Source organism: Struthio camelus, chromosome 9 (genome assembly GCF_040807025.1).
Source record: "Struthio camelus isolate bStrCam1 chromosome 9, bStrCam1.hap1, whole genome shotgun sequence".
Classification (NCBI taxonomy): domain Eukaryota; kingdom Metazoa; phylum Chordata; class Aves; order Struthioniformes; family Struthionidae; genus Struthio; species Struthio camelus.
In genome coordinates this window covers 20,573,275-20,600,180 of record NC_090950.1, presented here as the reverse complement: position 1 = coordinate 20,600,180, position 26,906 = coordinate 20,573,275, and the positions used below count along the sequence as shown (strand labels likewise).

At 43.9% G+C, this 26,906-nt stretch overlaps 1 protein-coding gene across 23 annotated transcripts in view; it reads left to right on the top strand.

The window, feature by feature from the left end:
• LPP (LIM domain containing preferred translocation partner in lipoma) overlaps positions 1 to 26,906 on the top strand; it is a 356,455-nt gene that overhangs the window by 215,883 nt on the left and 113,666 nt on the right. For all 23 annotated transcript variants that reach the window (XM_068953857.1, XM_068953865.1, XM_068953870.1 and 20 more), the window contains one exon: positions 20,152 to 20,832. In XM_068953857.1, the coding sequence (XP_068809958.1) occupies positions 20,152 to 20,832 (681 nt within the window). The remainder of the gene's footprint in view (positions 1 to 20,151; positions 20,833 to 26,906) is intronic.

Sequence of the window (26,906 nt, the reverse complement as noted above, 5' to 3'; positions counted from 1 at the left end):
TGAACACCTGTAGCACTCATTGAAATTAATGGAAACACTCAACATCCTTGCCAATTCTTCCGCTTTTCTTAGAAATGCATGTTGTGTTTTACTTTAATTTTCAGACTTCCCAAAAACTGTAACCTAAAAAGCTCTTACCCAAACATGTTACATTCCATCGTCTCTGATGGAAATTAATCACATACTTGGAATTTAAGTACCTAAGTGCTCTCCTGAATGGCAGCATACATGTAAATGGCTACGTGGCACTACTGCCTGGCCTTCTCCCAGGAGGTAGCCAGCCACCTCCACAGAGATGGCTCTCTTCATGGTCTGGGGGGTTATTACTCCGCTTGTGTGCCCACGTGCGTGCCTGCATCCTCAGCCTCCACTGGCTTTATCCCCATCCTTAAATCTCTGGAAAATCAGATTCTTTCTGGGCCACAGGAGGATTCAAAGAGTCCCAGTCCCGTCTCACAGGCTCTGTTGGGTTGTTCTAATGTGTATGCAGAATAACTGGCCAAGTGACCATCCTAGAGGAACCTTTCCAATGTTACATATGCACGTTTTATATGATCTTTTCGTAGGCTGCTTTATGCCAAGGGAAGCATGATTTTGTTTTTAGAGCGTGTCTGAGGATTGGGATTGTTGGACTGGGTCTTTGGCTTTATACTGACCTAGGCAGCTGGAGAGAGAGTCGTGATCTCTCTGTATCGTGGCTCACCCCTTTATAAAACGGAGTGCTATAGCCACAGATATAATAGGTACAACATCCACCTTCCAAAACAGATACACAGCTCAGCAACGTAAAACATTGCATGAAGGGAGTTCCAAATATATGAAATTTGTTACCCCAGTTAGGTGCTCTGCTCCACATTGAAACAAGCTCCACGCTTTTCTAAGGCTGCTCCACCCTTTGCTATCTTCCCTTTGCCTCGTGTGCTAGGAATGTATAGTATATGCTGACACGCTTATATCTTCCTCCTGTTTTCATCTCCAGCCTTGGTTAAACTCACAAACACAATAAAATGCTTAAAGTGATAAAGGCACTCCAGCAAGCTGAATTTCAGGATCTCCTTTTGCCATTTGACCCCCACACTCACACAGCAGAGAGCACTGCAAACTGTAAAGCTGGTCGTTGTGTCACTTAAATGTTACAATCTCTCAAGCTGTCATGATGACTTTTAAATTTAAGCAAAGGTGATGGCTTCCTTTTCACATCAACAATCACACCGTTTCCAGAGCTGTGGATTCTGGCGCTCTGCCGTCTGCGTTTTGGTTCAAGGATTTTTATCCCCTGGCCTGCTTTCCTGGGGTTATTCCCAGCTCACCTGCTCAGCTGCTGTAAGCGCATGTTTAGATCAGATCACACAGCTCCATGCTTTCAGCCAGTCAGATTTTTTCAGCCAAGAGCTTAACTTTTCGTAATAATTTGGTGGCATTTGCATAGGATTCTCTCCCTTCCAGGGAAAAGTATACTCTTGGAGTCTGATCTAAAAGGGCTCCTAAAGGAGCTGTTTAACTATTTCTCTATAAGTGTGTAATAAATTTCCCAGGAGGACTGATGCTCCTCTGCTTAGTGGAGGAGTGAGAAAGTATTTAGTGAGATTTCCCAATAGATGAGGCAGAATGTGTCTATTCTATAGACAAGTCGGCTTTTATTGCTCACTGTAGGGACATGCAAGAGTGCACAGAAGCTGCTCTGGCTTTGCTGGTGTTCCGCCACTTCAGAGTGGGTTTTCTCTTCTGGAAGAGCTGGACTTAACCAATGGCTCATATTTGATCCCCAGTGCTTGGGTATCTCTACTCTGTGAACAAGTGACTCATCTAATCCTTGGCCTTCTTAATGGCTGTTGTGGAGTGGGTCTTGGGGTGCTGTCTCCGGTTGCATCCTGGTTGGTCATATGGAAATGCAACGTGTCTCAGCTTCTTCTCATAACAAGAACTGGTGAGATGAGCTCTTCCAAAGGAAGAACTCTGTGAATATGGATGAATCTGTGGATGGCAAAGCCATTTCTGTACACTTCCAGTTACAAACGTTGGAAAGGCTCTCTTATTCCATGAATTTTTTCCATACGCCTTGTAGGATGTGTTTTGGGATTTAGAGAGCAACAAGACTGAGAGGTGCGTTTATGTGACAGCAACTGAGAATTCAGTGCACTCCTGGTGAATCCATCGGAAGTTGCTGGTCTCATCCAAATTATTTAATGTACTTTGCCTAGACTGGAGCGGTACCCACAAGAGCCCGATGAGTCTGAGGTTACTGTACGCACTCCTGCTCCTGATTCCAAAGCAGGATGTTGTGCTTTTAGATGAAGCATTAGTAGGGGAGGAGGTGATGAGCTGTGGAAAGGGTCTGAGGTAAAACTCCTAAGCCATTTGTGCAGTTGGGCGCTTAGATGCAGGTGGATGAGCTTGTAGTTGCTGAGATGCTGGATGCAGAGAAAGGAAAAGCCAATCTTGAAAGCCATGGGAAATTTGGTCCTTGGCATCTGAGTAGGAAAATATGTGGCATTCAGCATCCACAGGGAGCTTTGCACTCAGTTGGGCAAAGAGCTGAAAGAGTTGAAGAATATAATCTTCTGTCCATTTTAAGGCAGTGATATCATTGCCTTTTAGTCCATCAAGGCTAGCGTTTTGCAGATGTCCTTTGCAAGGTTAAGCCAGGAGGTAAGTTGGCTGCTGGTTTTGTGGAGCTGTCTGTATACAAGACAGCCTGGGATCCCCGTCAGCCCCTTCCCTGCAAAGGGCCAGGTGCCTCCGCTTCTGTATGTGTGATGTTGTAATCGGGTTTCTCCTTGGCCTTTGGGCTGCCTGCTCTCTGGTGACCTCTCTCTTTTGAATGACCAGGAGATGGTGCTGAAATGCCCCCCTCCTGGCAGGGCTGAGCAGCAACTAAAATCACTGTGTGCAGTCCAGCTCCTGGCCCAAGCATCAGCTTGGTATAATTAGGACTGCAAGGGGATGAGCGACTGCTTCTCTGAAGTTCTGTGTGGGCTCTTTGGAGTCTGCCTGTGCGGCATTTTTGTTTGTGCGTCCCTCTCTCATTCAGGGCTTGTGGAATGACTGAGCAGTGCTGACGGCATTAGTCGTTGGCCTGTATTAATTATTTCCGTGGTTCTATTTACTTGCGTGTTCCCTATGGGAATGCTGTGCATACAGATCACAGCAGCACTTAATTTTGTTGCAGTAAGCGCCTGAGGTTGGGGGAGCGGGGGGGGGGGGGAGGAGAGAAGGGGTCGTGTATGCGTCAGCCCTGTCAGGCTTTTCCTTCTGTTTCATTTGTGCTGAGGTTTTTATTATCATTAAGCCGATTGTATCTGTGGCACAAAGGGCTGAGTTACCTCGGTAACCACACTAGCTGGGATGGTAATCCATTTATAGCATCACTGCTCAGGTCTGATTAAATTAGCATGCTGATGACGTAAATGCTTGGCTGGGTGATGCTGACGAGGCTGCTCCTAATAGGAACTCTCGCTCTTACATTTATTCTCATTTATTTCATGAGACCCCTGCAGGAAATGTACAGAAATAAGGCTACAGATGATTGACTCTTGTTTTCAGAACAACTTGTGCTGCTAGCAACAGACAGCGATTTATACGAGTGCAGACAGCAGCCTGCACATTGCGCGCCACTTCCTTCCCACTGCAGAATTCCCCACGCAGCCCTGCCGATGTAGAGCCCGAGTCGCGAGTCTTGCTTGCCGTCTGCCACAGCAGCAGCAGGAGCAGCTCCTCTGTCTGATGGTTTATTTCCAGACACCACTAAAAAAGAAATAAAGAGGATAATAATAATAATAAAAAAAACCCACCCTGTTTATTTACTCCCTCTTGTGAGTTTCCTGCAAACACAGACATCCTTTTACTCATTTGAAACAAGCCAGTGATTTATGTCTGAATTTTCATCATTGAACAATAATGTTCGGTGCTAGTTTTTAATACCGCGTGGATCAAATGCTTTCAGCATCTTCTGTCCAGCCCCTTGAGGGAAAATACTGACAACTGTATGATCACATAGCAGTAGTGCCTGTTGTTTGATGAAGTGGTGAGAACAAGAGGACTGAGAGTTGCTGAAACTCCGGGCTTCTCTTCCCAGTCCTGCCTCTGATTTACTGGATAAGCAGTCTTTGGGGCAAGCTGCTTCCTAGTGGGCCATTTGGGGCTCTTAGTACTTCATTTTTTTCATCTGTAAAAACAACACTTTCTTCCTTTTTGCAAGAGGCATGTAAGTGATTAAATGTGTTTAAGTTCTGAAAGTATTTGAAGATCCTCAGGTGGAAACTCTGCGGGTTCTGAACAATTTACCATTTTAATTGTCAGATTTGATTTATCCAGTCAGTGTAGAAGGATTTAAAAGGAATCTTTATATAAAAGCAGTTTGGGGATGGTAGACTAAAATGTAATAAATTTTAAGTAGCAATAAATAGTTTGGCGTTTGCCCTGGAGTATAAGCAGATGTGGCTCCACAGAAACCACTGGCGCTACACCTGCTTTGAGTCAGATTTGGACTTGGAAATCTGTCATTCGTGAAATAAACAGTATGATTTCAAGACATGAATGTGAACGGGCCAGTGCTGTGGTTTTCTGGGCCTGCAAATTCCTTTCTAGTGCTTGCAGGCCTTTTCCAAGGAAATGCAGCTGCTATGGAAAAGGCGCGTAGGAGGAGGCAGCATGTGGGTGCATGGGACCAGGACACCACCTGCCCATGCCTCTATTGGCACCGGCCACCCTGAGCGCGAGGTGTTGAGTGTTTGTGGGGAAGGCGACCTCCGCTTCCCCTAGTGGGGAACACAGAACAGCTGGTGCTCCAGGATCACCCCATATCTGTGTCACCACCATGTATTCACCAGCATCTCGACGTGCAGATCTACTAGGTACAAGGATGAGGGAGGAAGGGGATTTTGGCTCCTCTTTTCACTGGACGGGGTGGTACATATCCCCATGACATGTAACGAGGTGAGACAGTGCAGTCCTCTGACTGCAGCATCTGCATCTGCAAAGCCCCTCACCTGCCTCAGCCCTTCACCAGGGTTGTTCCTTCGTTGGCGCTTGCTGTTTTCCAAAATTTCAAGATATTCTTCTGCAAAGATCAGGGTCACTGAATTTGTCGGAGGAAATGCTTCCTCTGTCTGGCCAAGAGTTTTCTCCCCGACTGGAGAGGAGAGTCTCAACTCTGCTCCATTGGCTCGGCACTTTCTCACCAGCAGATTGGGAAGGAGCCAGAGAAGAGCACACTCTTCGGATCTGCACCTGGGCTCCTCCTGGGCCTCTAATTCACGTGGGATGCATGTGTGCGCCAGCCGCGGTCCTGCCAGCGCCATGCTGTGATGCTGGCTCTGCTCACCAGCCTCCTGCTGGAACAGGTGCAATTTATTAATGAAGGTATTTTGTTGGGTGTGATTCTGCTTGTGGCTCAGTTTGGAGCAATCTTCTGTTTGTAAGTCACAAACTGATGGCCTGGGATGCTATTGCACAAGCTGGGTGTCTTTTTGTGTATTGTGCTCTGCATTAATCTTAACAGCAGAGAGATTAAGCTTCCTAACGGGGTTGCCGCCTTGGAAAAGTCTTACCCTGGAGCTTTCCTTTAAATTTAAACTTTAATGGCTAGCACCATTAATTTGCAATTTCCAACATGAAAAATTTAAAAGCTATCGGCAGCAGAACGCCCTGACAGCTAGTTCAGGAAAGGGGCTGCGGTGCTCCTTGGTGCAGCTCCGCTGGTCTGCGCTTCCCTCAAAGGTGACGGGCATGGATCTCGTTTTGCTGCTTTATTTACTAGATAATTTTCTATTTCTGGTGGAGGGAGCAGCCTCCAAGTGACATGGGCTCACAGTGACCCACTCACCACATTAGAGGGTGGAAGCTATTAGCAGAAATGTCCATCACTGAACAATGGCGCCTCTTTGACTGTACTGGCGCTTGTGAAGTTACCCTTTTCTTCATCAGTTCCACAACATCTCTGCTTAATAAATAATCAGTCCCCTCTTAATTACCACCCCTTCTTTACTTAACCTCTATGCTGGAGTTAACAAGAACGTATGGAGAGGAGCTGGTTGTCTCTTTTCTAGCACCATTTGCAAGCAGGTTATCAGTGTTATCACGTCAAGATTGTACCTGCTTATCCCATATGCATTGTGAGAGCCTAGCTGAGGGCTCAGCCCCTCCTTTTCTACTTTTTTCAAAGAATTGTCCAAAAAAATAGAATTATATTTTGGTTGGAAGGGTTCACTACTGACTTCATTTTCTGAAGGAGAAGTTACTTTGGTTGTAACAAGCTCCTTGCACAACTCAAACAACAACCACACTGCAGGAGGGAAAGTCCCAGTGAAATTCCCCTCCCTTCCCCACAGGTTTCTGTGATTTTTGGCATGAGTGCGTTGCCTTAGAGCGCCTGGAAATTCTCATTATAGGTGAGCAAATTTTCAACTCATTTGTCTACCAAATTAGAGCAAGGCAGGAGATGAACAGTAATAAAATTCCTTTTTGTTGAAACAGACCGATTCTTGCTCATTTGGAGAAAAATAAAAAAAAAAACTTCCCGTGTTCGCATGTGTTTTGATTTTGATGCTGTTAGAGCCTGGTCCCTTTCCTCTCTGAAGGCCCTGGAATATCTGTATTTGATTCCGGTGGGAGGGGAATCCATTGGCGCAATCCAGTTCAATACCATGGGGGTTTCTTTTTCTTTTTGGGGGGAGGGGGAAACCGTTGTTTTTTTAACCTTTTGTATTGTTGTTCTAAAGGAAAGTTTGCTACTTATTATCTCACTTGCTTTTATCTGGTGCTGAGTCATGGAAGTGAGAGAATGTGTAGGCGTCTTAGCATAAGAGAGAGTAATTCTGTCATTTACATTTACAGACAGTTATGCTTTCCAGAAAACTTTTTTTGTGGGTTGCAAAAGTGATTAATCTGCTGCTGAAACTGACAAAGGAGGTTTTCTGTTTAAGAATTTTTTGAAATGAAAAAAAGAAAATCTGTTTCTACTTATAGGAAATAATAAGGTAGAGAACTGAAATAAAAAAATCCTACTGAAAGGACAGACAAGAAAATGTTCCCTTTCCTAATTATATTTTTCCTTTTCTTCTTTTTATCTAGCTGTCTATCTGTCTGTCAGCCTATATATCTGTCTGTCTGTCTGTCTCATGGAAAAGTCCTGTGGACTTCGATAGATATGAAACTAAATATAGCAGAAATATGGCTGAGTTCACTGTTATCGATTCCAGCTGTTAACAATATCATGGGATCAGTTTAAAATCATTTATATTTTCTCTTTAAATAACTTATTTCAGTTTCTTTTTAGTTTTTCCTCTGGCTTTTTAGCTGTTATCGTGTTTCAAGCTTTTTTTCTGCAACCTTGAAAGCTACTTTTTTATTTTTAATGAAGTTCAAGATCCTCAATTAAATATTAGTCTGCAGTAGTAGTAAGAGAAAGACTCCTTTTTCTTTTTTTTTTCCTTTTTTGATTAAAAAAAAATTGCTGGTGGGTTTTTCTTTTATTATTAAAAAAGGAATTAATTATAGCTGAGGTAAAACCTTTCCTTCTTAAGCATATCCTCAACAGTTTAAACTGGTGTAGTGATGTTAGAAGGTTAAAGAGTCTTTACCCGGTTTTTGTCACATTTGTGTAGACCATGAAAAAAAGTCAATGGAATGATCTACAGTGATTTTTTGTTGTTGTACCCATTCCCGAGGACAAACTGGGTGTGAAATACTTAGCTGGGAAACTGAAATTTTTCTAACAAATCAGACTGTGGTGTTTTAAAATGATCTTCCTGCAGGGATGGAGTGAGCATGCAAAAGCTTGAGCTACCTTCAGGATAGAGTTTATCTCATAATGAAGAGTATTATATAATGCAACGTCTTCATTGGCTGGAGTGAGATGAAGCAGGGAGAGACCTTTCCAATCTCCTATCCCTGGCTCGGGCAGGCTAACTAAAGTGGAGCCGAGTGCATGCCACACCCAGTGGTTGTCACAAGTAGCCTTGGGTAGAGGAGGGAGCAGAGGTGCCGTTTCGCCTTCGACCAAGGGTGGAGAAGATGTCCTCCTGCGTCCCGCCGAGCTGAAGCCCAGCAACTAACCCTGAATGTCATATCTACCTGCGTGCTTTCCACCTTCCTGTGGTTAAAACTGTTGTTTTTAGCGTTTCCCTCGTCCCTGTTCTTGTCCCTTGTTCTTGTGCCTGCCCTCCCCCCCATACATCGCTTTCTTATAGCTGCCCCCTTCCCCCTTCCCACCTGTAATAGCTTCAGCTGTGATCTGATGGCCTCAATAGAAAATGCTTTGCGCCATGTAAGTGAACTATTGATTTTTACATCACATGCCCTATGAGACTTTGGAAATCACATTTTTTCTCTTTAATGTGGCTTATCTCTAGCTTTTAGGAAAAGGTGAGCTTTCGGCCCTCTGAGATTTCCTGTTCAGGGCAAACGGGCTCTGCAGTTACATCTGTTCACTGGAAAACCACACACTGCAGCTGGACTTCTAAATTAAAGCGGTGAGGGAATTAACCTGGCTTAACCTAAGTTTTGACAATTCTGTTGAGAGGCCAGTGACTCATTTAGAGAATTCAGAGAGTCCATAAAGGCTCGAATTAGTTCTGAGAGCTTATAGAATGTCATTGCTTTGTGTTTTAACAATTGGGTCCTGCAGTGAATTCTTGTGGGTTGTTACGGAAAAGAGATTTATTGATGACTTTTGATGCCAGGCCGCTTGGTCTGTGCATAATTTTTTCTTAAACTACAAAAATGTAATGAACCACCAGAAAGATACAATGCAAGCTAGGATTGAAGGACGCATCAACCCCACTTTAAATTGAGATCCAGACCTGCGTTCTCCCTGCTCTCTTTGAGTTCAGATCTGGAGCTTCATTTGACCTGCAACAAACGAGAACCAAAGCCACAAAACTTCAGTTTGGATCCAAAATTCCTTGCAGTTTTTGGGCGTTCACTGCTGAGTTTTGGATAGTGTTGATCCCTTGTTAGAACATTGTTGAAGCCAGGCTGCTCAGAAGGACTAAATTAATACTCCCTAGTCCCAAAGTTTTTAGTATTTAGCGCTTCTGCCCCAGGGCTAGAAAGACACTGTTTCAAATTCTGAAGTTAAAAACGTCAAAATCAGTTAGGCTATAAATCCCAGTAGCCATCAGTATGTATTTATACATTCACCACAAGGGAAGAAGTGAAGAGAGAGGAGGGTACGGCTGTTTGTTTTGAATTAGCAAGCTTGTTTTTAATTCCTGGTGCAAGAGTGTTTGTGCACTGATGCATGGGTCGGGGTGCAGAGCGGACCGAAGAGGTTGACTGGCGATGCCGTTGCGCGCTGGGCTGGCTTCTCAGAGGTGCTACAGCATTAGTCCGACACAGACTATATTTAGCCCAGATTATAAATTCTGTTTGCTTTCGTTCATGTTACTGCAGTATGAATTGCAAAGTTCTCCTTACGTGTCCATTTTTAAGCAGAGGAAGACGATTATTACTGAGAGGAGGTTACATCTCTGAGATTCAGTACAGTTTGCACAGAAACCTCCAGTGTGTTTCCAGCAGGATAAAAAACCCTCCAGATTCATAGGCAGTAGTTGGCCAAATCCTGATCTGTCGCAACCAGTGCATTTGAAGTAAATCTACTGGAGTCAGCAGCCTTGCTTAGACTGGCACAAGTATAACTGAAATCAGAATCTGGCTTGATACCATGCACTTTTTAGAAGTGTAGCTCAGGCAGAACTAGGTGTTGTAGCTGTGACAAATTTAACCCAATCTGCAGTCATGAAACAGACGTCTTGAGATGTTATTTTGATCTAAGAACAGCGTAAGTGAGGAAAACTATAAATCATAACTTAATAGGGCTCATTAGGTCATCACTGCTGAAGTTTAGCAACCTTTTTCCTCAAACTGCTGAGCTGAGAAGTGTGTGGCATATAAGAAAGTCTACTGTTCGACTAGTACATGAGATTAAGTTGCTTCGAAAAAAGTTGGCATTTTTGGAAGAAGTATGCAACCTATTCAGCAATATGAGTCGTTTTTTAACGACTCAGCTCTTGAGTTCTGGTTAAAAACACAGGGCAGATCTTTTTGTTCTTTGTTTTTTGATGTTTTTTATATTAAAACTTACAATGGCTATTTGTGATTTCCTCAGGGCATATTTAGGAAAACAGGATTAATTTATAATACCATTTACAACCAAACCAAGCCTAGCGAGGCAATGAATTTGCAATGTCTTTACACAGGCTTTTTTGAGTGATATTGTTATGATATTAAGTACGGAAAATGCTAGTCCAGCTTCTGTATTTTTATCAATGTAATGTATCTTTTAAGTAAATTTGTTATTAGCCGTATACTTAATATACTTAAATGTTCTCTATGAAGATAGGAAAATAGTGAGGAAATAGTGATTATTCTGAGTTAGTATCTTAATTTAAAAATATTCTGTCTAGCTTTCTGTATTTTTTTTTTTACTTGCGTATTTCTGTTTTACAGATGGCATTTTTCTTTTGCTACAAATTAATAATCTCTTTCGCTTTCCTGACTTGTTACAGTACTGTCCTGGTGTTTTGACTAGACACGTTGCAGTGGGTAAATTCTATATATCTCTGTGTGTGTATTTATATACATGCATAGCAATTAAAAAAAAAAACACAGCAAGTGAAATAAAACCCTTCCAATCAGATATAATTCTGAGTATCTTACTGGGAATCTGTGCTATTGTGGAAATACTAAGGTATTTTAGGCAGCAGTGATAGCCTAGGTGGACAGATAAATGAAGGAACATTCCACCCCCTGGCAGAAGGAGCCATCTGGGAAACCCATTAAATTTGACCTCTTACTGGAGCTCTTCAGCTTTTTGGAAAGGTGTACATTGGACCTAATAGGAAAATAGCCTCTCTGTGATAATCTACAAGTCTTTTATCACTTTTTTGGTTGAGCTGTTATTTTTTTGGTGAGGCTATATAGTTTTTCTCTTCTGCTATCCGCGCAAATTACTATTTCAAATCATTTTGTAGCCCACTAAAAATATTGGCAGCTGATGGTGGGTTCTGGACCTCAAATGAACCATAAGAAAGCAGATGTTGTATGAACAGAGAATTATTCACTGATGCTTCTGCTCTTCTGTACTACTATTTGCACAGGCTTTAAAATGTGGGGAAGAGAAGAATAAAATACATGGTTTTCACAGGAAATAAAAAGACAATACTAACATTCAAAAATGTTTATGCCCTGTGGTAGGATAATTTTTTAAATCTGGTTTAATAGACTTTTGAAGTTTGAAAAGATAAATAGATTATAAATGCAAGCAATGCAAGAAATAAATGGAATTGTAAACAAATAGCAAGTAATATAAAATAAACCAAGTTGTGTCTGAGTGCATATGTATTTCATATTATTTTATGTGTGCATATGCAGACTCTCCTAATGTTCTCTAGAATTAATAAAGGAAGAAAGCTTGCATAGTCTATAAAGGCTCTAAAAACTCCTTCACAATTTAGCAGGAAGTGAGAACCTTTTACAGAGTTTTTGGACTATTTAAATTTGTTGTTCAACACACAGTAGAAGATGCTAACTCTTCTGGGTAAGTTGTAGAAGACTTCTCCAGAAGACTTCATGAATGCATGCGTTTCATTCTGTCAGTCACCCACACCTGCACAACCCTTCCCCTCACTCTGCATCTTCCATTATACCCTTTTAACCTGTTTTTGATAATCTGTTTTGCAGCATCAGAGATAGTTGCATCATCTATGTAACCCTCCAACCTTCCCATATTTATCATGCGTCTAAGCTTCTTTTCCATTACAAATATCAATTTATAAAAGGAAGGAAAAAAACGTTTTTAAGTCTGTGGATGCTGTAATTATGATACTTCAAGCTTCACTGGCTTAGTAATAGCAAAAGTCATAAAAATACTTTGCTTACCCAAAGTTGTTATTTATAGGGGGGGTGGGGGCTTTCCCCCTTGTCGGGCAATGCAACCTTTTGCCTGGGTTAAGCAAGGAGCATCATTCAGCCCATTTGAAAGGCCCAGTTTGCTGAACAGAACTGCTTTGGGCATTCTTGCGTTGCCAAGCCTTGGAGAAGGTTGCCTTTAGGAGCTCAGTTTTTCTGTCCCAGGCACATGCTGACTCGTATTCACACGGTACTGCTTTACTCTTTTTGTGGTCTTCTGTTCCAGGACTGTGTTCAATAATTCTGCATTTTGATGTAACCAAAGGGCTGTGGTGCACAGCTTTTTACATAATTTATTGTTGAGCCGATGAGCCACTGATTCAGCCAGTGCAGGGGGTTGCGATTGCATGTTCCTGAGGTCCAGATTGGTTCAAATTTGTCATTTTGGTGATGAGAGTGGGAACTTACTGAAATATCCCAAGATTAATTCAGAAAACATTAAGCTTCTCATGACCAAGGTCTGCTGTAGCTTTTTGACAAAGGTGTTTCTCGTGCTAATATTATATGTCCTTGCAGATGAAGTGGCTACTGCAGATGAACTGTTCAAGTGGAATTGCTAAATAGAGTTTTAATCATAACTCACCCTTCAGTGAATTAAGTTAACTTTATGGCATTTGACTGCCCACTAGGGCTAGAAGTATTCAGGTCGATTATTTGCACATCTTTTAAAACTGGCCTCTTGCATAGTCCTTCTCATAAATACCAGGTGATCGCTCATCGGAAAGGAAATAACAAATAAAAAACGTCATCATAGCTATCGTATTGGGGTAAACAAATAAAAAAGTAAATATGAAACTGAAAAGGACAAGCAAAATTCTTCCCTAGCGTAATGCTGTTGTATTTTGGATACCAAGCCCTTCAGATGTGCTCAGGCTCTTGGAATTACTGGAGTGTTGGAAAGTGGAAACCCAGCTTGGCTAAATCACTTGACACCCATACTGAAAGCTGATCCAAGGTGTGTGCCTATAACCACCTCATCTGTTTTGCAAGCTGTTTTGCATGATAAAATATTAGAGGTCAATTTGTTATCACCTTTTCTTTCGTGCACCCTATTCTCCCTTGTGTGTCAAGCTGGGCTATCACAGAGAGTACAAAAAAGGTTGTGAACAGAAACGTTTACAATTATGTTAACTCCTTTTCCACCCTTAGTAGCAGCTGAAAAACAGATCAAAGTTCAGAAGCAGTTGTGTTCTTATAACTCTTTATGGCATCTGTAAGGTATTCTCTTCATTTGAGAAACCGAGATGGGACACTTTATTAGATTTCTCCTCCTCTTCTTTTGGTATAATGCCTAGGAGTAATCCACTCAGATACCTTGATAGTTTCTGGAGATGAAGCCAACAAGCTGAATCCCAAATAAACACATCTGGGAAGTATGAGTGTAGCTGCTGATCTGTGCATATCTCTTGCCTCCATGATGCTTGCATGTCTCAGCTGTAAACTGGAAATCAGAGACTGATGGAACTGGAAAGAAAAGTTTAATCTGATTATAAAGGTTTGTGGGCTGAGGAATTAAAAATGTTGGACCAGACTTCAAGATTTTGAACCAAATTGTAAAGGTATTTTATCACCTAAAGAAATCTATGCCAGCAGCTGAGCTGTGTGCATCGTATAGCAGCAGTTCAAAGGGAACTGTTGCATCATCAGTGTGCCTGGTCTGCTGTTTGGACATTACCCAGAAGGGCAGGAAGTCCTATATACTGGGAGTGGAGTGGGTGTGCTGTATGTGAGCCGTGGATGTGCTTGGCCTCTCTGGGCATACAACAACCCAGCTGGGGCCCTGCCTGGGCTCCAAGCATCTGCAAGTCCCAAATGAATGGCCAGATTCCTCTTTTTCACCCAGATGGTATTTCTGACAGAAAGAAGAGGATATTTGCAGGGAGACCTGGCCATATATTAGCACTAGTAATGAAGCTTGTTCAAGTAGAGAATTTGAAGTCAGCAGGAGTTAGATGTTATAAGCACATTGGGAAACGCCAGCAAATGCTTGCTCATGTTTTCAGGTATCTAAAGGCCCAGGTTTCAAAGCAGGGGTACGTGACGCCTCTCTAGGGTTATCCTTCCCAAGCTGGGAGGAAGCTGCCATCTGCTGCCTCAGGCAGGAGTAGTGCACAGCCCGGCCACAACTCTCGGCAAGGTGGCAGCTCCCGGTTCCAGTAGGAGCCCCCCTTGAGGTGGGAGAGAGTAGCCCAACCCACCCCACTCCAATGCTGGAAATGCTTTTGCAGCCTTTTGGTCTGGTGCATGGCCGCACAGCGTGGCAGGGTCTGTCTGATCGCTGAGTGGCTGGTGTGCGGACCACCGCGCGGTGCGAAGCACTAGCTCAGCTTGAGTGGCGGTGCCCCTAACACAGGGAAGAGGTATCTGTGCTTCTTACAGTTGCATCAAAATTACCTGCTTATTGCGGAATTCATCTCACCTAACTTGTGCTGTCTAAATATTCAGTGACTTGTCTTAGCTGTCCTTATGCTCCTTCTGCAGTCGGGGAGGGGGAAGTAAGTTCCTCCAGTTGATGATTCATCTCCCTTGTTTTAGGCTTTAATATTAGAATGGGACAAATGACCCCGTGGAGGTGCATTTCTCTCCTGATGACAGAGCAAGCTTTAAACATCTACAGCTAGCCGAGGTGAACGCCAGTCTGCAGCGCCAGGAGAAGCCAAGTTTATTGTCCGCCCTTTGCTGCCTTTGCCACCCAAGCCTTCCACCACTACTGGGGGACACTTGGCAGATTTCAGCCGGGGCTTGAGGCTGGTCTTGGTGCTTGGCTGGGCTGGCCCCAGCTTGTCTCAGTCCCCTGCTTGTGCCCGGGGGCCACGCGGGAGAGCAGCTGAGTTAGGAGGAGAGATGCTGCTCCTAAGTGCTGTTAACTGGCAGCCTCCTGGGAATGCCGTATCCTGGGCTCAGCCTGCCAGTGGTTGCTAGGCCTGTGCTTCTCAGGAGAAAGTGTTATTTCGTTCCTCTCATGGAGTAAATTGTGACTGAACTGCTTGAAAAGGCAGCCTCAGCTGGAGCAGTGGTTCTCAACCTCTGCTCTGCAAACCCTGGGGGTCCGCGGATCACTCCTAAGGTAACTCAGAAGAATTCTGCGAAAGGTAACTTAAAAAAACATGTTTATTGTCAGTAGATTAACTCTCTCAGTAAAAGGGCTTGTCTCTCCTGAAAAACATTTCGGGGCTGCAGAGCATAAAGGTTGAAAACCACTGAGCTGGAGTCCTGTATCTTTATATGTGATAATTTGACAGCTAAAGGGCTAAAGCTATTCAACTGTGCCTTTATGAAAAATGCCTGGAGAATTGAATAGAATATGATAAACTTTGTGTAGGCATTTTTGATCCAGTCTGTGCAGCTGAATAACTGAGGGGATTCTATAGAAAATACTCTACAAATACGCAAAATAAAAAGGGAATAAAGTCCTTTTCTTACAGGTTCCAGCTGCTCATATAGAACCATGTTCCTGCAGTAGAATAGTTATTCTGTACTCTTTTTGGAAATATTTAACCCTGACAAATAGTATAGACCTATAGACTAATTTCTGTAGATCATCATGGATCTGTAATACCTATTATATAACTTTTTACTTGTGGGCATATATTGAATTTAAATTAAAATGTACATGAATAATTTCTACAGCATGAATAATCATATAGATGCTCCAAATTTTGGGTTTTCCCACCAGGGTAGTTTTGAATCCAGATATACAGCTTTGAAAATCAGATCTGTAGGGCAGCATGAATCCTTTATTGCAGCAGCATAGAGTTCTCATGATGGTGGTTGTTACAAGAACCGCCTGCAAATGTTTATAAACTTTCACTACATTTAAGAGATAAGATAGGGCAGGAGTTACCAAACAAAATGATTCCTCTTAACACATGGTACCTTTTTTTAGGAGAAGTGTTTTGGGTTTTTTTTCCTCCCACGTTGACTGAGTTTTACTTGATTTTGTCAGTATTAGTTCACCTCTATTTGAACTGCTGGATAATTCATTTGTAGAAGAGGCAGTGCATTTAGGTACTTCCATCTGTGTTTAAACAAGGCTCTTGTGTTTTCCCCATTAAAAAAAAAAAAAGATTTTGTATTATAATGCTTGCGGTAGATGAGGTTCTGAATTTAACTCCTTCCTACTCTAGTTTCTCTTAACAACTATGTTATCAGCACCTGGGGTTTCTAGTTTACTCTCTCTTTGCAGATATGAATTTGCAGGAAGGGGTTGATGGTAAGTAGCGTGGTTCTAATTTGCACTTGCAAAGTGTGTCAGACAGTTTCATCTAGTGCATGGTGAGCAGAGGAAAGCCTGTCTTCCTTTGAAAACAGCCCTTAAAGGATGTCAGAGAGTGTGTTTGCCTGTGATAGTCCCTTGCAAATGTGGTACGGTTTTGAAATGAGCTGTCTAAGAGCTACTGGAGGAAGGGATGCCGAACTTCCATGAATCCATTCTTTGTCGTTCTTTTTCTTCTATTTCTACTTATTTTCATGTTCTAGGCTATTGCTTCAATATACTTTTGGGGGAGTCTACTTCATTGCGCTAGTAAATTTTCGGTAGACTCTTTTGAATGAAACATTTGTGACAACCATGTCTTTTGCTGGGACTGTACCCAGTGATATGGGTAGCCTTTTCCAGCCTTATGTTCATTACTCATTCTCCATCCACCTGGCATCTTTATAGCCTCGTCCATCCCTCCTGTCCTCCTAGTGTCTTGCAAACATCTGTTTAAATCACTCTTCCCCCACGGTATCCAAGTACCCTTTTCTCATCCTTCTTCTACACGTGCCTGTCCTCAGAGCAGGCATCTTAAACTGTCCCACAGTTAATGCGGGTTTATAAAATCTTCTCTTAATCCATGAATAATCTAGAGGTTTAAGACTGAGGTGATATTTGAGTGCATGGCTGGACATATAGAAGGTTGGATTGTGGCCACCCTGCTCTCCCAAGTGAAAGGGCAGAGGATTTATGGAGATACCTCTCCTGTGCCCTTGCTCAGGAGCTAGAGCCAGTGCTCCTTTTTGTGTCCCCAAATGTCATCAGCCCACCAGTAATGTTAGATTAACGTTCCATTTCTCTGCTGCACCATGTTAACTAGAGTTACAACCTCCTCCCCCCCCCGCCAACCCCAGCTTTCATCGCACGCTTCCCCAGCACCCTCAGAGGAATTCAGAATGAGTCACGCAGAATGCCTCTGGGGACTCCTACTGATGCAAACTTCCTCCTCCTCAAGGCACGCTGTGGTTTGAATGCCACAATGCAGCCGTCACTTGCTAGCTCGAGCTTTTACTATGAAGTCGATGGCACAGCAAGGCCTCTGGCCCCGGCTCTGCGCCTCCCTTCCTGATGCTCTGGTGCTGGATGGTCGACTCCCAGTTCTTCCTCTTTGCAGTGTAGAAGGTGGGAACTGCTCAGAGCCTTTGAGAGGGCCAGTCAATAGGCGGCGAGGTTTTTGGAGGAAGAGAATACCATTAGTTCCTAAGGTGTATTCCAATCCTTGCAGAGACTGGCATCAGCACATTAAGTGAAATGTGATGTGAATGTTTGTATGTAAGATTAAAATCTCCTGGTTCTTGTGGTGGTGCAAACTTCTGTCACAAGAGCTTTACCAGCAGTCTGTCATCATCTACCTCCAGGGTCTGTGCTCAGAAATATAACATGTGATGAATACGGCTCATTCTTTATATTTTTGGTTTTGTTTTGGTCTTTCCACTCCCCTCTCCCCCCTCCCCCTAGGCCATTGCCATTTAAACGTTATCTACCTTCTCCCTCTTCACATAGGAAAAAAAAATTCTTTCCTGGTGGTAATTACACAGTGCCATAGTGCAGACCTTTCATCCCATTGCAATAAGTGGACAAAGCACTGTCATTTACAAGAACAAAATAGGTGAGGAAATGGGAAAGTTTCTACTGCTCTTGGACATAAATGCCAAGTTGACAGGGGAAAATAATTCTAATAGCAAGCAAAGTTTCTTGCTAGTAATGAGCGCTGGTGCAGTTGTGCTCTGAAGCAGGGATAGAAGAATGTTTGCTCCTTGTCAGGTATTTCAGAAATACAAAAGTCAGGCAATATTAATGGAGGGCTACAGACCCTTAACCTATCTCTCCCCTTGCAGTTCAGCTAAGACGTGCTTCAGCTCTTCCTTGCTCTCAGTTTCTAAATCTCTTTAGTCCATCTTCGTACTGTCTTGGTATGGATCTTTTTGGAAAGTTTGAATGCATTCAGATGTTTTTTCTTCAGCAGAAGTTTGTTGCCTTGTTATTCCCCACCCCTGCATACATGGCTTTTACAACTCTAGAAACAGATTTATGCTCTTGTTTGCCTTTTAATTTGCTCATTTGTAGTGACTCCTCCTGAGAGGTTTGCCCTGAAGGTGAGATTGCAGGAGCAAGTTCTTTACCGCTGCATCAAGCAAAAGCACATGGCACCAGGGTAGATCTACTAATTGTGCACCAGAGCTTCCTTATTCCCTTGGTAGACTTGTCTGTGAGCTGTGGATGAGAAGTTGACTGACTTGCTCTTATGTCCCTTTCTTGATGTGCAGCGGTTGCCATTTAGTGGTGGTGGATCAGCCTTTTCCCCACCTTGGATGGAGAGCTCTATACCCTGGGAGGGCCAGGGAAATGAGTGGTTACAATCCTCCTCCTGCAGCTGGCCTGGGTTAGTTTGGTAGCAATTTATTGCCGCCATCTGCTGACCAGGCAGAGGATTTTTCTGGCCTGGGCAGAGGTTGTGTGCAGGCTGCCCCTGCCATGCTCTCCTCCCTGTCTTGTGGTCCCAGCAAGAAGGTGATGGGGCAGAAGGTGGAGGTCAGGGTGCCTGCACAGAGCAGGAGGCCCTGGGACACACACGAGATTGGTCATTTGGCGGAAGGAGGAGCATGCCTTAGGTTGAACACAACTATCGATAAGAGCTGGGCTTGTCAGACTTCAGGCTGCAGTGAACGCTTAGGTTATCAAGTGGATCAGGAGTGTAACTGAGCCCAGTGCAGAAAGTTTGTGAGAGATATAACCTCATATAACTGTCACGTTAAGTGCAACAGCAAAGAAATATTGTCAAATTGCATGTCTGCACCTAACACTTCTCTGTATAGGAAGGCATGAAATTATGAAATTCAGGTACACTTTTAAGAGAAAGGAAATTTAAAGAGGAAAGAGGTTGTACCTAATTCTAAGCTCCAGAAATTCAGGTTTGCTCTTCCCTGATTTACTGAAAAGACTTAATGGTGATCTTCAATATTCTTCAGAAACTATTTTACACCGTTGGCTATTCCAGCTATTTAACAAAAATGTCCTTTCACACCAGTGTTTCTGGACATTGGCGTTTAAAAGTAGCAAGGAAAGCGAACAAGTGCTTTAGACAGAAGGATGTAAGATGCCTTTTAGGACAGTGTCACTGCACTAAACCTTCCTTTGGTCACCTAAGCCCAGGAAATTATAGCGCTTGCTCTGAAGCTGTTTCTTGGCTCCCTGACCATTGCTGCTCCCAAGGTGCTGGTGCTGGCGCAGGGTTACGTGGCTGCAGGCAGGGGAGCTGACTTTTGAAGCTCTCGGGAATCTTGGCTTGCTTTCTGCCCTTTTACATGACATGTGTAACATTTGCCTTCACTGAGGTCACTCCAGATTTTCCACCAGCAGTACTTAAGAGCAGAGCCAGGCGAAGGGACACCTCTGTATTTTGCTTTGATCTAAGTTTATGCTTATGGCTTGGAAACTGCTGTCAGGCCATCCCGTTTTGTTGCCTCTTGTGCTCTTAAAGCAGCTTCCTTATTGGGGGACGGTACTGTACAAGCACTCTGGAGACCCAGGGAATTTCACATCTCCATCAAGACTCTAATCTCATTTTTTCTCTTTCAAAATGCTCTTATTTTCGCAGGTATCTTTCTGTCTCTGTGCATGGGTTTCCCCCTAATTATTCTCCAGTGAGTCTCCCCACCCCCTTTTTTTCCTTGTGTCTATCACTTTTCTGTTTGTTTGTTTTAAGGCACAGAAAAAAAACCCAAGGGGAGATGAAATACCATGCGTGGCAGTTTTTTTCAGTTGCAATAGTGTTGTCCCTGTTCTGTCAGAGCAGGAAAAGGTTGCTATTACCATTTTATAATCTGGTCTCAGGTACATTCCTGCTTTCCTAAGCAATTGGAGTTGCTGTGCAGATGTTACTATAAAATCCCATTTCCATTTAACCCCGAATTGCTTGTTCTGGCATCCAACCAGTTCTTCCTGCTGTTCCTGAGAGTCTCTCTCCTCTGCTTGCTCCCTAGGGCTCTGGGACCTCAAGCAGCGCCTCTGCCACTACCCCATCAGTGTCAACGCCTGTCACCAGCCACAAGCGGATGATTATTCCCAACCAGCCTCCCCTCACCGCCACCAAGAAATCTACTGCCAAGGGCCCCGGGCAGCCAGCTCCGATCCCGGTCACTCCCATTGGCACCCTGAAAGCCCAGCCACAGCCAGTTCCCGCATCGTACACCACTGCCTCCACTCCCAGCCGCCCGGCCTTCAATGTCCAGGTGAAAACGGCCCAGCCTAGCCCTCACTACCAGCCACCGGGGTCGCAGCCTGCTCCCTATGGCAGCCTTGGGCCAAACCAGTCCTACGGCCCTCCGCCGATGCGCCAGCCGGGAGCGACGCCGCAGTACGCTCCTCCCCAGCCTCGTGGGCCTGACTACGGCTATGCCCCGCAGCCCGCGCGGCCCTCAGAGCCCAACTACGGCTACGCACCTCTTCCAGGCCGGTACCAGGACCCGTACTACACGGGATACGGAGGGAGGAATGGCTCAGAGCCACCCTACGTGCCCCAAAACACCTGGAAGCCCGAGCCAGCATATCCTGCCAGCAACACCATTGGCCAGACTCCTCCTGGCTTGTACCAGCCACCCGGCACAAAGAAGACCTACATCACTGACCCAGTGCTGGCTCCGCAGCCGCCCGCTCTGCAAAAGGTAGGAGGCATAGACACTCACGAGCTTCCCTGAGGGAGTGCAAAGCTATATTTTCAGCTCTGTTAGCTTAACATGGTCTGGGACCCTTCCTAAAACGTGACATGTAGGTTTAGACTGTGTCAGTGGGGGCGGGCTGGGAGTGCTGCATGTGCCCGATGCATCTGGAGCTGCCGAATGGCTGCAGCTCAGATGCGGAGGTCTGTGCTGCTTCACGAGGTTTGAGGAGACACTGCAGTAGCTTGGAGCCCTGCACAGGTTGACGTATCTACCAGACATCAGCTCTGAGACACCTACTAAGAGTTATCCGTGCAGTGACTGGTGAAGGACCAAGTGCCTGGAGCACCAGTATTACACTGGAGTGGTTCAGTCCTCGTCGCTGAGGGCAATGGGGGCTCATATTCTTTCCTCCCCTTCCTGTCGTCTCCATGTCTCTTGCTCAAAGCCTGTAACATAAATGTAAACTTAAGTGCAAACAGTATGAATGCAAGGCAAGTGTGGGCCTGGATTCTGAAGACAGTATGGGCCAGCCTTCAGGAGGCTGGCCAAGATTTTGAAATCAAGTTAGTTGGCTTTTCCATTGTGTAAAGTTGGACTTAGTGAGCTGACAAGACTGTAAATCACATCTTTGTTTCAAAACAAGAAAAAAACTATTGAGGAATGCAGAAAATAGTTTTGCCCAGCATTCTCTGTCCGCATGGCTTCTTAAAAGCTGAAAATAGGGAACTCTTGTCTGACTTGAAAGTACACTTTTGGGGTCTTAGAAGTCCCATCAGCCTCAAAGGGAGAGATCGTCTCATTTAAAGAGACCTGGTGTTACGTATTGGAATTCACCCGTCAGGGCAGGAGGAAGTTTACATCCCCATGACAAGCAGTTGCACGATAAGTTTGTTGGCTATATATTTAGATGGAATTATTACACTTGGATCTTTCCTTCCGGGTTCTCCCAAGATGAGAATGCATGTAAACTTCTCCTCTGTATGTTTATGTACCTTTTTTTAGTTCACCAGAAAAAATGTTCCTCCTCTTATTCAGATAGGAGATACAAAACACGCTGTTTTTGATTGTGGTTCAAAACAATTCCGGAGGTTGACCTCTTGTGTGTCACTGTTTAAAAATCACTTATCACTCAAACCACATGGAAATGAGTTCCCACACAGCTCTGCGGCTGTTTGATTTTCCTCTCAAGTGACAGTAAGATGGTACGGTGAATAGTGTCCATCCACTTTAGCAGGTGTCCAGACCTCATCAATTTAAGCTGACTTGTACGAGGAAGTCAAACTGGTCTGCCTGGCTTCTCTGTCCAGACTTGCACCTTGTCTGGCTTCCATCGCTTCTGCTGATGGCCATCTCTAATGCGCTCTGGGGCAATGCAGGGACTTTGTGGGATCCTTCTAAAGTAGGGTGCGTGCTCCCAGGTCGGTCTTCAGCTCTGGCGCAGGTCAAGGATGGCAAAGCCCAGGCGAGGAGGTAGCGTCCCCATTGCTGCCCCGAGCCACCCTGACTCGCCTCAGCACATAGCTGCTTGCTTGCTCTTGAGTGCTGACAGAGAAATGGTAAAAGCTTCTGAGACATAACAAAAAATCTGTCCTCTTGCCATTTTCTTCACTAGAAGCATAGGGCTGGTTTTCCCTGAATCCCAGATTTTCTGACAGTGGGAAATTTTGAAGGCAAAGATATTCAGTATTTCTCCAGGCAATATAGTGAGAGAAATAAATAAAAAAGTCCTTGAAGTGTTAACTACCGTCAATGTGAGCTAATACACTTTTTTTTTTTTTCTTTTTTTCCCTCTCCTTACCAAGGAGCTAGGAGTGAGGAGAGAGGCAATAAACCCTCAGCGCTGCAGGTGCCTGGTATAACTTAGATTAGGAAGCAGTGAAAGGTATAACATTTGCACATAGCCTTAGCTAGTGTAAATTGGTGTGGTTCCAGTGGAGTCAGTGAGGAAATGCTGATATACACCAAATAGATATTTAGAGTTTTATGAATACAGGTAGAGTTATGTATATATGTATATATAAAATTTAAAAACTTCAGTGTAGTCAGTATCTCTATGGAAACACAGATCATCTCGAACCACAGACAGCACAAGCCTGTTAGTCTCATTTGCATTACAGAGCTGGAGGGATGTATCCGTTCAGCTAAAGTTTGGGGTTTTGTGTATGCATATATACATGCAGGCGTATGTGTGTGTAAGTGATATTTGCAAACACATATATAGAAATACTTTATTTGTTATATGTATATATCTCTATATAAATAATTTCAGTTTTCCTGCAAAACAGACTGTTTATCTGATTGATGTTACATCCCTTCAGAGCTTTCATTCTCTTTTAGCTTGCTAAATATGTAACTTATTATCCTATCTCACCTTTGCACTTAAAACTATTTTCTGAAACATTAGTGGTAGACTCTGCTCCTTCCTGCTTTATAACAAATACAGTTTAATTGATGAAAATTTTAAGCTGATCTTACAGACCAACAGGAAATGCCCAGTAATGAAACGCTGTATGTTTTGCTAGCCAGAGAGGTAGTGTTGTCTGGTTTTCCTGCATGTTGTTTTCTTCATTTGCAGTCTAACTCATTCATAAGGATCAACTTTTTTGAATGATTTTATATAAATGAAAGAAAATAGAAGGCTGTGTTAGAATCAGGTTCCTGTCGGGGAGAATTGTCACTGTCATTCGATTTGCTGGCCACAATGTGAATTTTAATAGATTTTCCAGCACACAACTGGCTTCTGCATGTTATTGCGTTATGCCTTTTCAAGATTGGTTTGAGGCCTTTCAGTTTAGGAAAACAATTTAGAAGCCAGGGTAAGAAGCAGGCATTAAAACATATCTCATAAAAAAGAAGACGACCTTTAGGAATTTTTCTTCCTGCAAGGGAGTGATCTTGGAATATAAAATGATTTCCAAGCTTCATTCAAACAAGTGCATTCTGAATTTTGAATGCACTTGTTGTGCACAATGTTAAGGATGCAACCAATTCATCTCGGATTAGAAGTTCATGATGCTTAGTTCTAATACACACCGTGGTCCATCACTGTGAGAAAGGGTTGAAAATTTTCCTTCAGATGTTTTAGGATTTTTAAGAGGTAAAAAATATTTTATGTTGTGTATTCTGGTTAGGAAGAGGTTCACGGTGCTGTGGTTCTCTGTTTTGCAACGTACTAATCATGTTGAAGTTGCTGCTGATCCAAAATAAATCTGGATTGGTATGGGAACAGAAAATAATCTGTACTGATTCTTAAAGCCCGCTGGGAACAATGAGTTTTACTCGCGCACAACTGTGTGTTGAATTCTGTCCTTGGGCCAGTTATGGAAGTGAAAGTCATGCATGTGAAACCTCTGTGCATTTTAGTCTTTTGTAGCACTCCATTTAGCATTAATGCCCAGTCCTAGTTAGGAAATGAGCTGGCAGAGTGCATGTCCTCATTTAAACCTTCATGTGCTTCAAGGGCATTCCTGGCCAAAAACCTCCGTAGTTTCTCCTCTGGTTTGTAGGTAGTGGGGATCTCTGTATAAGCAGCAGGGAAGTTGTCAGGAGACCATCACAGAAACATGTGACAGGACCGTCTGCTCTTGTGCTTTTTGCCAGTACTACTCTGCCCTCAGACTAAGTCAAAGTCTGAAAGTCTGAAGTCTTCCTCATAACTTCTCACCTGCCAAAGGTCAGAGAGCACAACACCAGAGTGACTCATTAGGTATACTGATTTTTGGCACCATATTGTCCACATTAGAAAACACAAATGGCCAGCTTCCAACACAGAAAATTCCTGCAAATCTGCCCTGTGGCTAAAATAGAGTTGAAAAACTGACCAACACAGCTATCACCAAATGTTTCTGTGCTGTATCGGTTGAGATACCAAATACTTTTGTCAAGCTCTCGTATCTCCAAATCACAGCAGATCCTCTCACTGTTTCTGAGTTATGTTATGCTTTGGAGACACTTATTGTATGTCTCCCAGGTGGCTTTGTGGACAGCAGAAAAAGCACAAGGGCCACAGACCTTGTAACTGTCCATCCCTGCTCTCAGTCTGACTCATTTGTGCAGTCCTAGTCTAGAAGTCCTAGAAGTCCCTGTGGCCCTAACCTGTGTTGGCCTTAGTCCCCAAAGGGAGCTGTGGGCATCTGCAGCCTCAATCAACAGAGACCAGGGATATTTTCTCCCATAAAGGCGAAGCTGATACCTGCCTTCAGGCCAATGCATGGGACATACTGCAGAACCAAGGCACAGCAGAGCCAGGCTCTCCATTTAGTCCCACATATAGAGCCTATGTACATGATGGGGACATCATGGAAAGCAGCATACCACCGAGGGTTGACTCTAGCTGTAGTTAGGTTGTGTAAATAGTCTGCATTTCTCACTTTGAGGCTCTACTCCAGCAGTTAGACCAGACACACAGCACTGGCATAAACAGATTACCTCTCCTGCACTGTGGACCAACAGTATATATTCATACACTGCAGGATTTGTTCAAAATGGGCTGTCAGGGGATCCCAGTGTCCGCAGATAGATGTGAACATATCTCCTAGGAGGAACCCTCCTTAGCCTTGCAGGTGGTTTTGGCACTTTCCCTCCTCTCCTTCCTCCATGCCCTCAAGCAACGTGGCTGCCCCTGTATGATCCACACCACAGTTTCAGAGGGGTGGATTTTTTTTTGTCTTGTTTTGCTTTTTTAACTAGTTTCATCTAAGCTTGGTTTTAGAGGTGCCGTGGGAGAACTATGTTTTGTTTTGGTGGGGGGTATTCTCAATTTTTAGGATCTTTTTTTCTGCTCAGATTTTTTTGAATGTTAGGAATGTTATGGCTTCAGAGGAAGACAGAGGATTCCTCAGACTTTCAGGGCCCCTCGTGTTGTTCCTGGCACGTTTGAAGGGTGGCCACTGTAGACCCTCAGAAAGGTTGTCCTGCCTAGACCTCTGATCCGATGGCTTCTCCTTCCTCTTGAGTCTATTCGTAGGGCTGAGGAACTACTTTCCCTCCCAAAGGGACCTGCGTTTTTTCTGCATCCAGACTAGGTGCAGCTGAAGTCACGGGAGGCAAGCTCGTAGTTTTGGTCCACAGTAACGGAAATCTCAACAAAAACATTATCTCTTGAGATCACTCTGCCAGTTTTGGTGGAGAGGAAAGTGTCTTGTAGCACTGATTTAGTATAGCATCCGAATCCCTGCTCCTTTATCACAGATTTGCTGGTGGGAGTAAGTGAGCAGTGTCCCTGTGACAACTGTGCATATTCAGTGCCTGCTTTCTCACTCACACGGCACAAATGTGCCAGTTCCCCAGTTGTGCTTAGCCTGTGCCAGCCGTGGGTCCTCTTGCCCCCTTTTTCATGCCTACAGATGTCGGTGCCTATGAAACATGACAGCTTCAGTGCCATGCAGAGTTCGAGGTGAGTGCCATGGAAATTCAGTGGAAAGCCAACTGGAAATGGGGAGGCAAAATTAATGAGGTGTCTTAGGCTTTTGGCATGGTTTGGCTGGTGGTGACCGCTCATGATTAGCAGACCTCAACCGCTGCATCCTTTCCACACTGCTAGAGGTGATGTTTCTTTGTTGCCTGCTGCAACCAGCACTGACACGGTCTCATGAAGCTTGCAGTGCCCAAAAGGGGACCGTGACAACTCGCTGCTTTCTCATTTCAGACAGCTTTTGTCAGTTTTTCCACTGATTTAATACCTGTGATGGAGACGTTCACTTGGAAGTTTCATCTTTGCCTCAGAAACATCTGCTCACCAGTGTCCTCTGCTGTGACTGATGCACTTCTCTTGTACTGGTTTAATAATTTTTACAGTCTGCCATCACTCACATAAAATAGGTACCTTCAGCATGTAGGTTTGAACTGAGACTAATGCTCTTGCTATCTGCTGTTAATCTAGTGATTAGAAATTTTTTGTTGTCTGCAGATGAATAAATGCATTTTGCCTGATTCCGTCCTGCTGTCACAGGGATGTTTTCTTTCTTAGCTTGGCTTTTTGCTTTTGGAGAAAGGCAGGCAGCTTACTGCAGCACTGCCCATCACCCCCTAAAGCATCTTCTCCCTAAAAATCACGTATTGAAAATTTCCATTGGGTG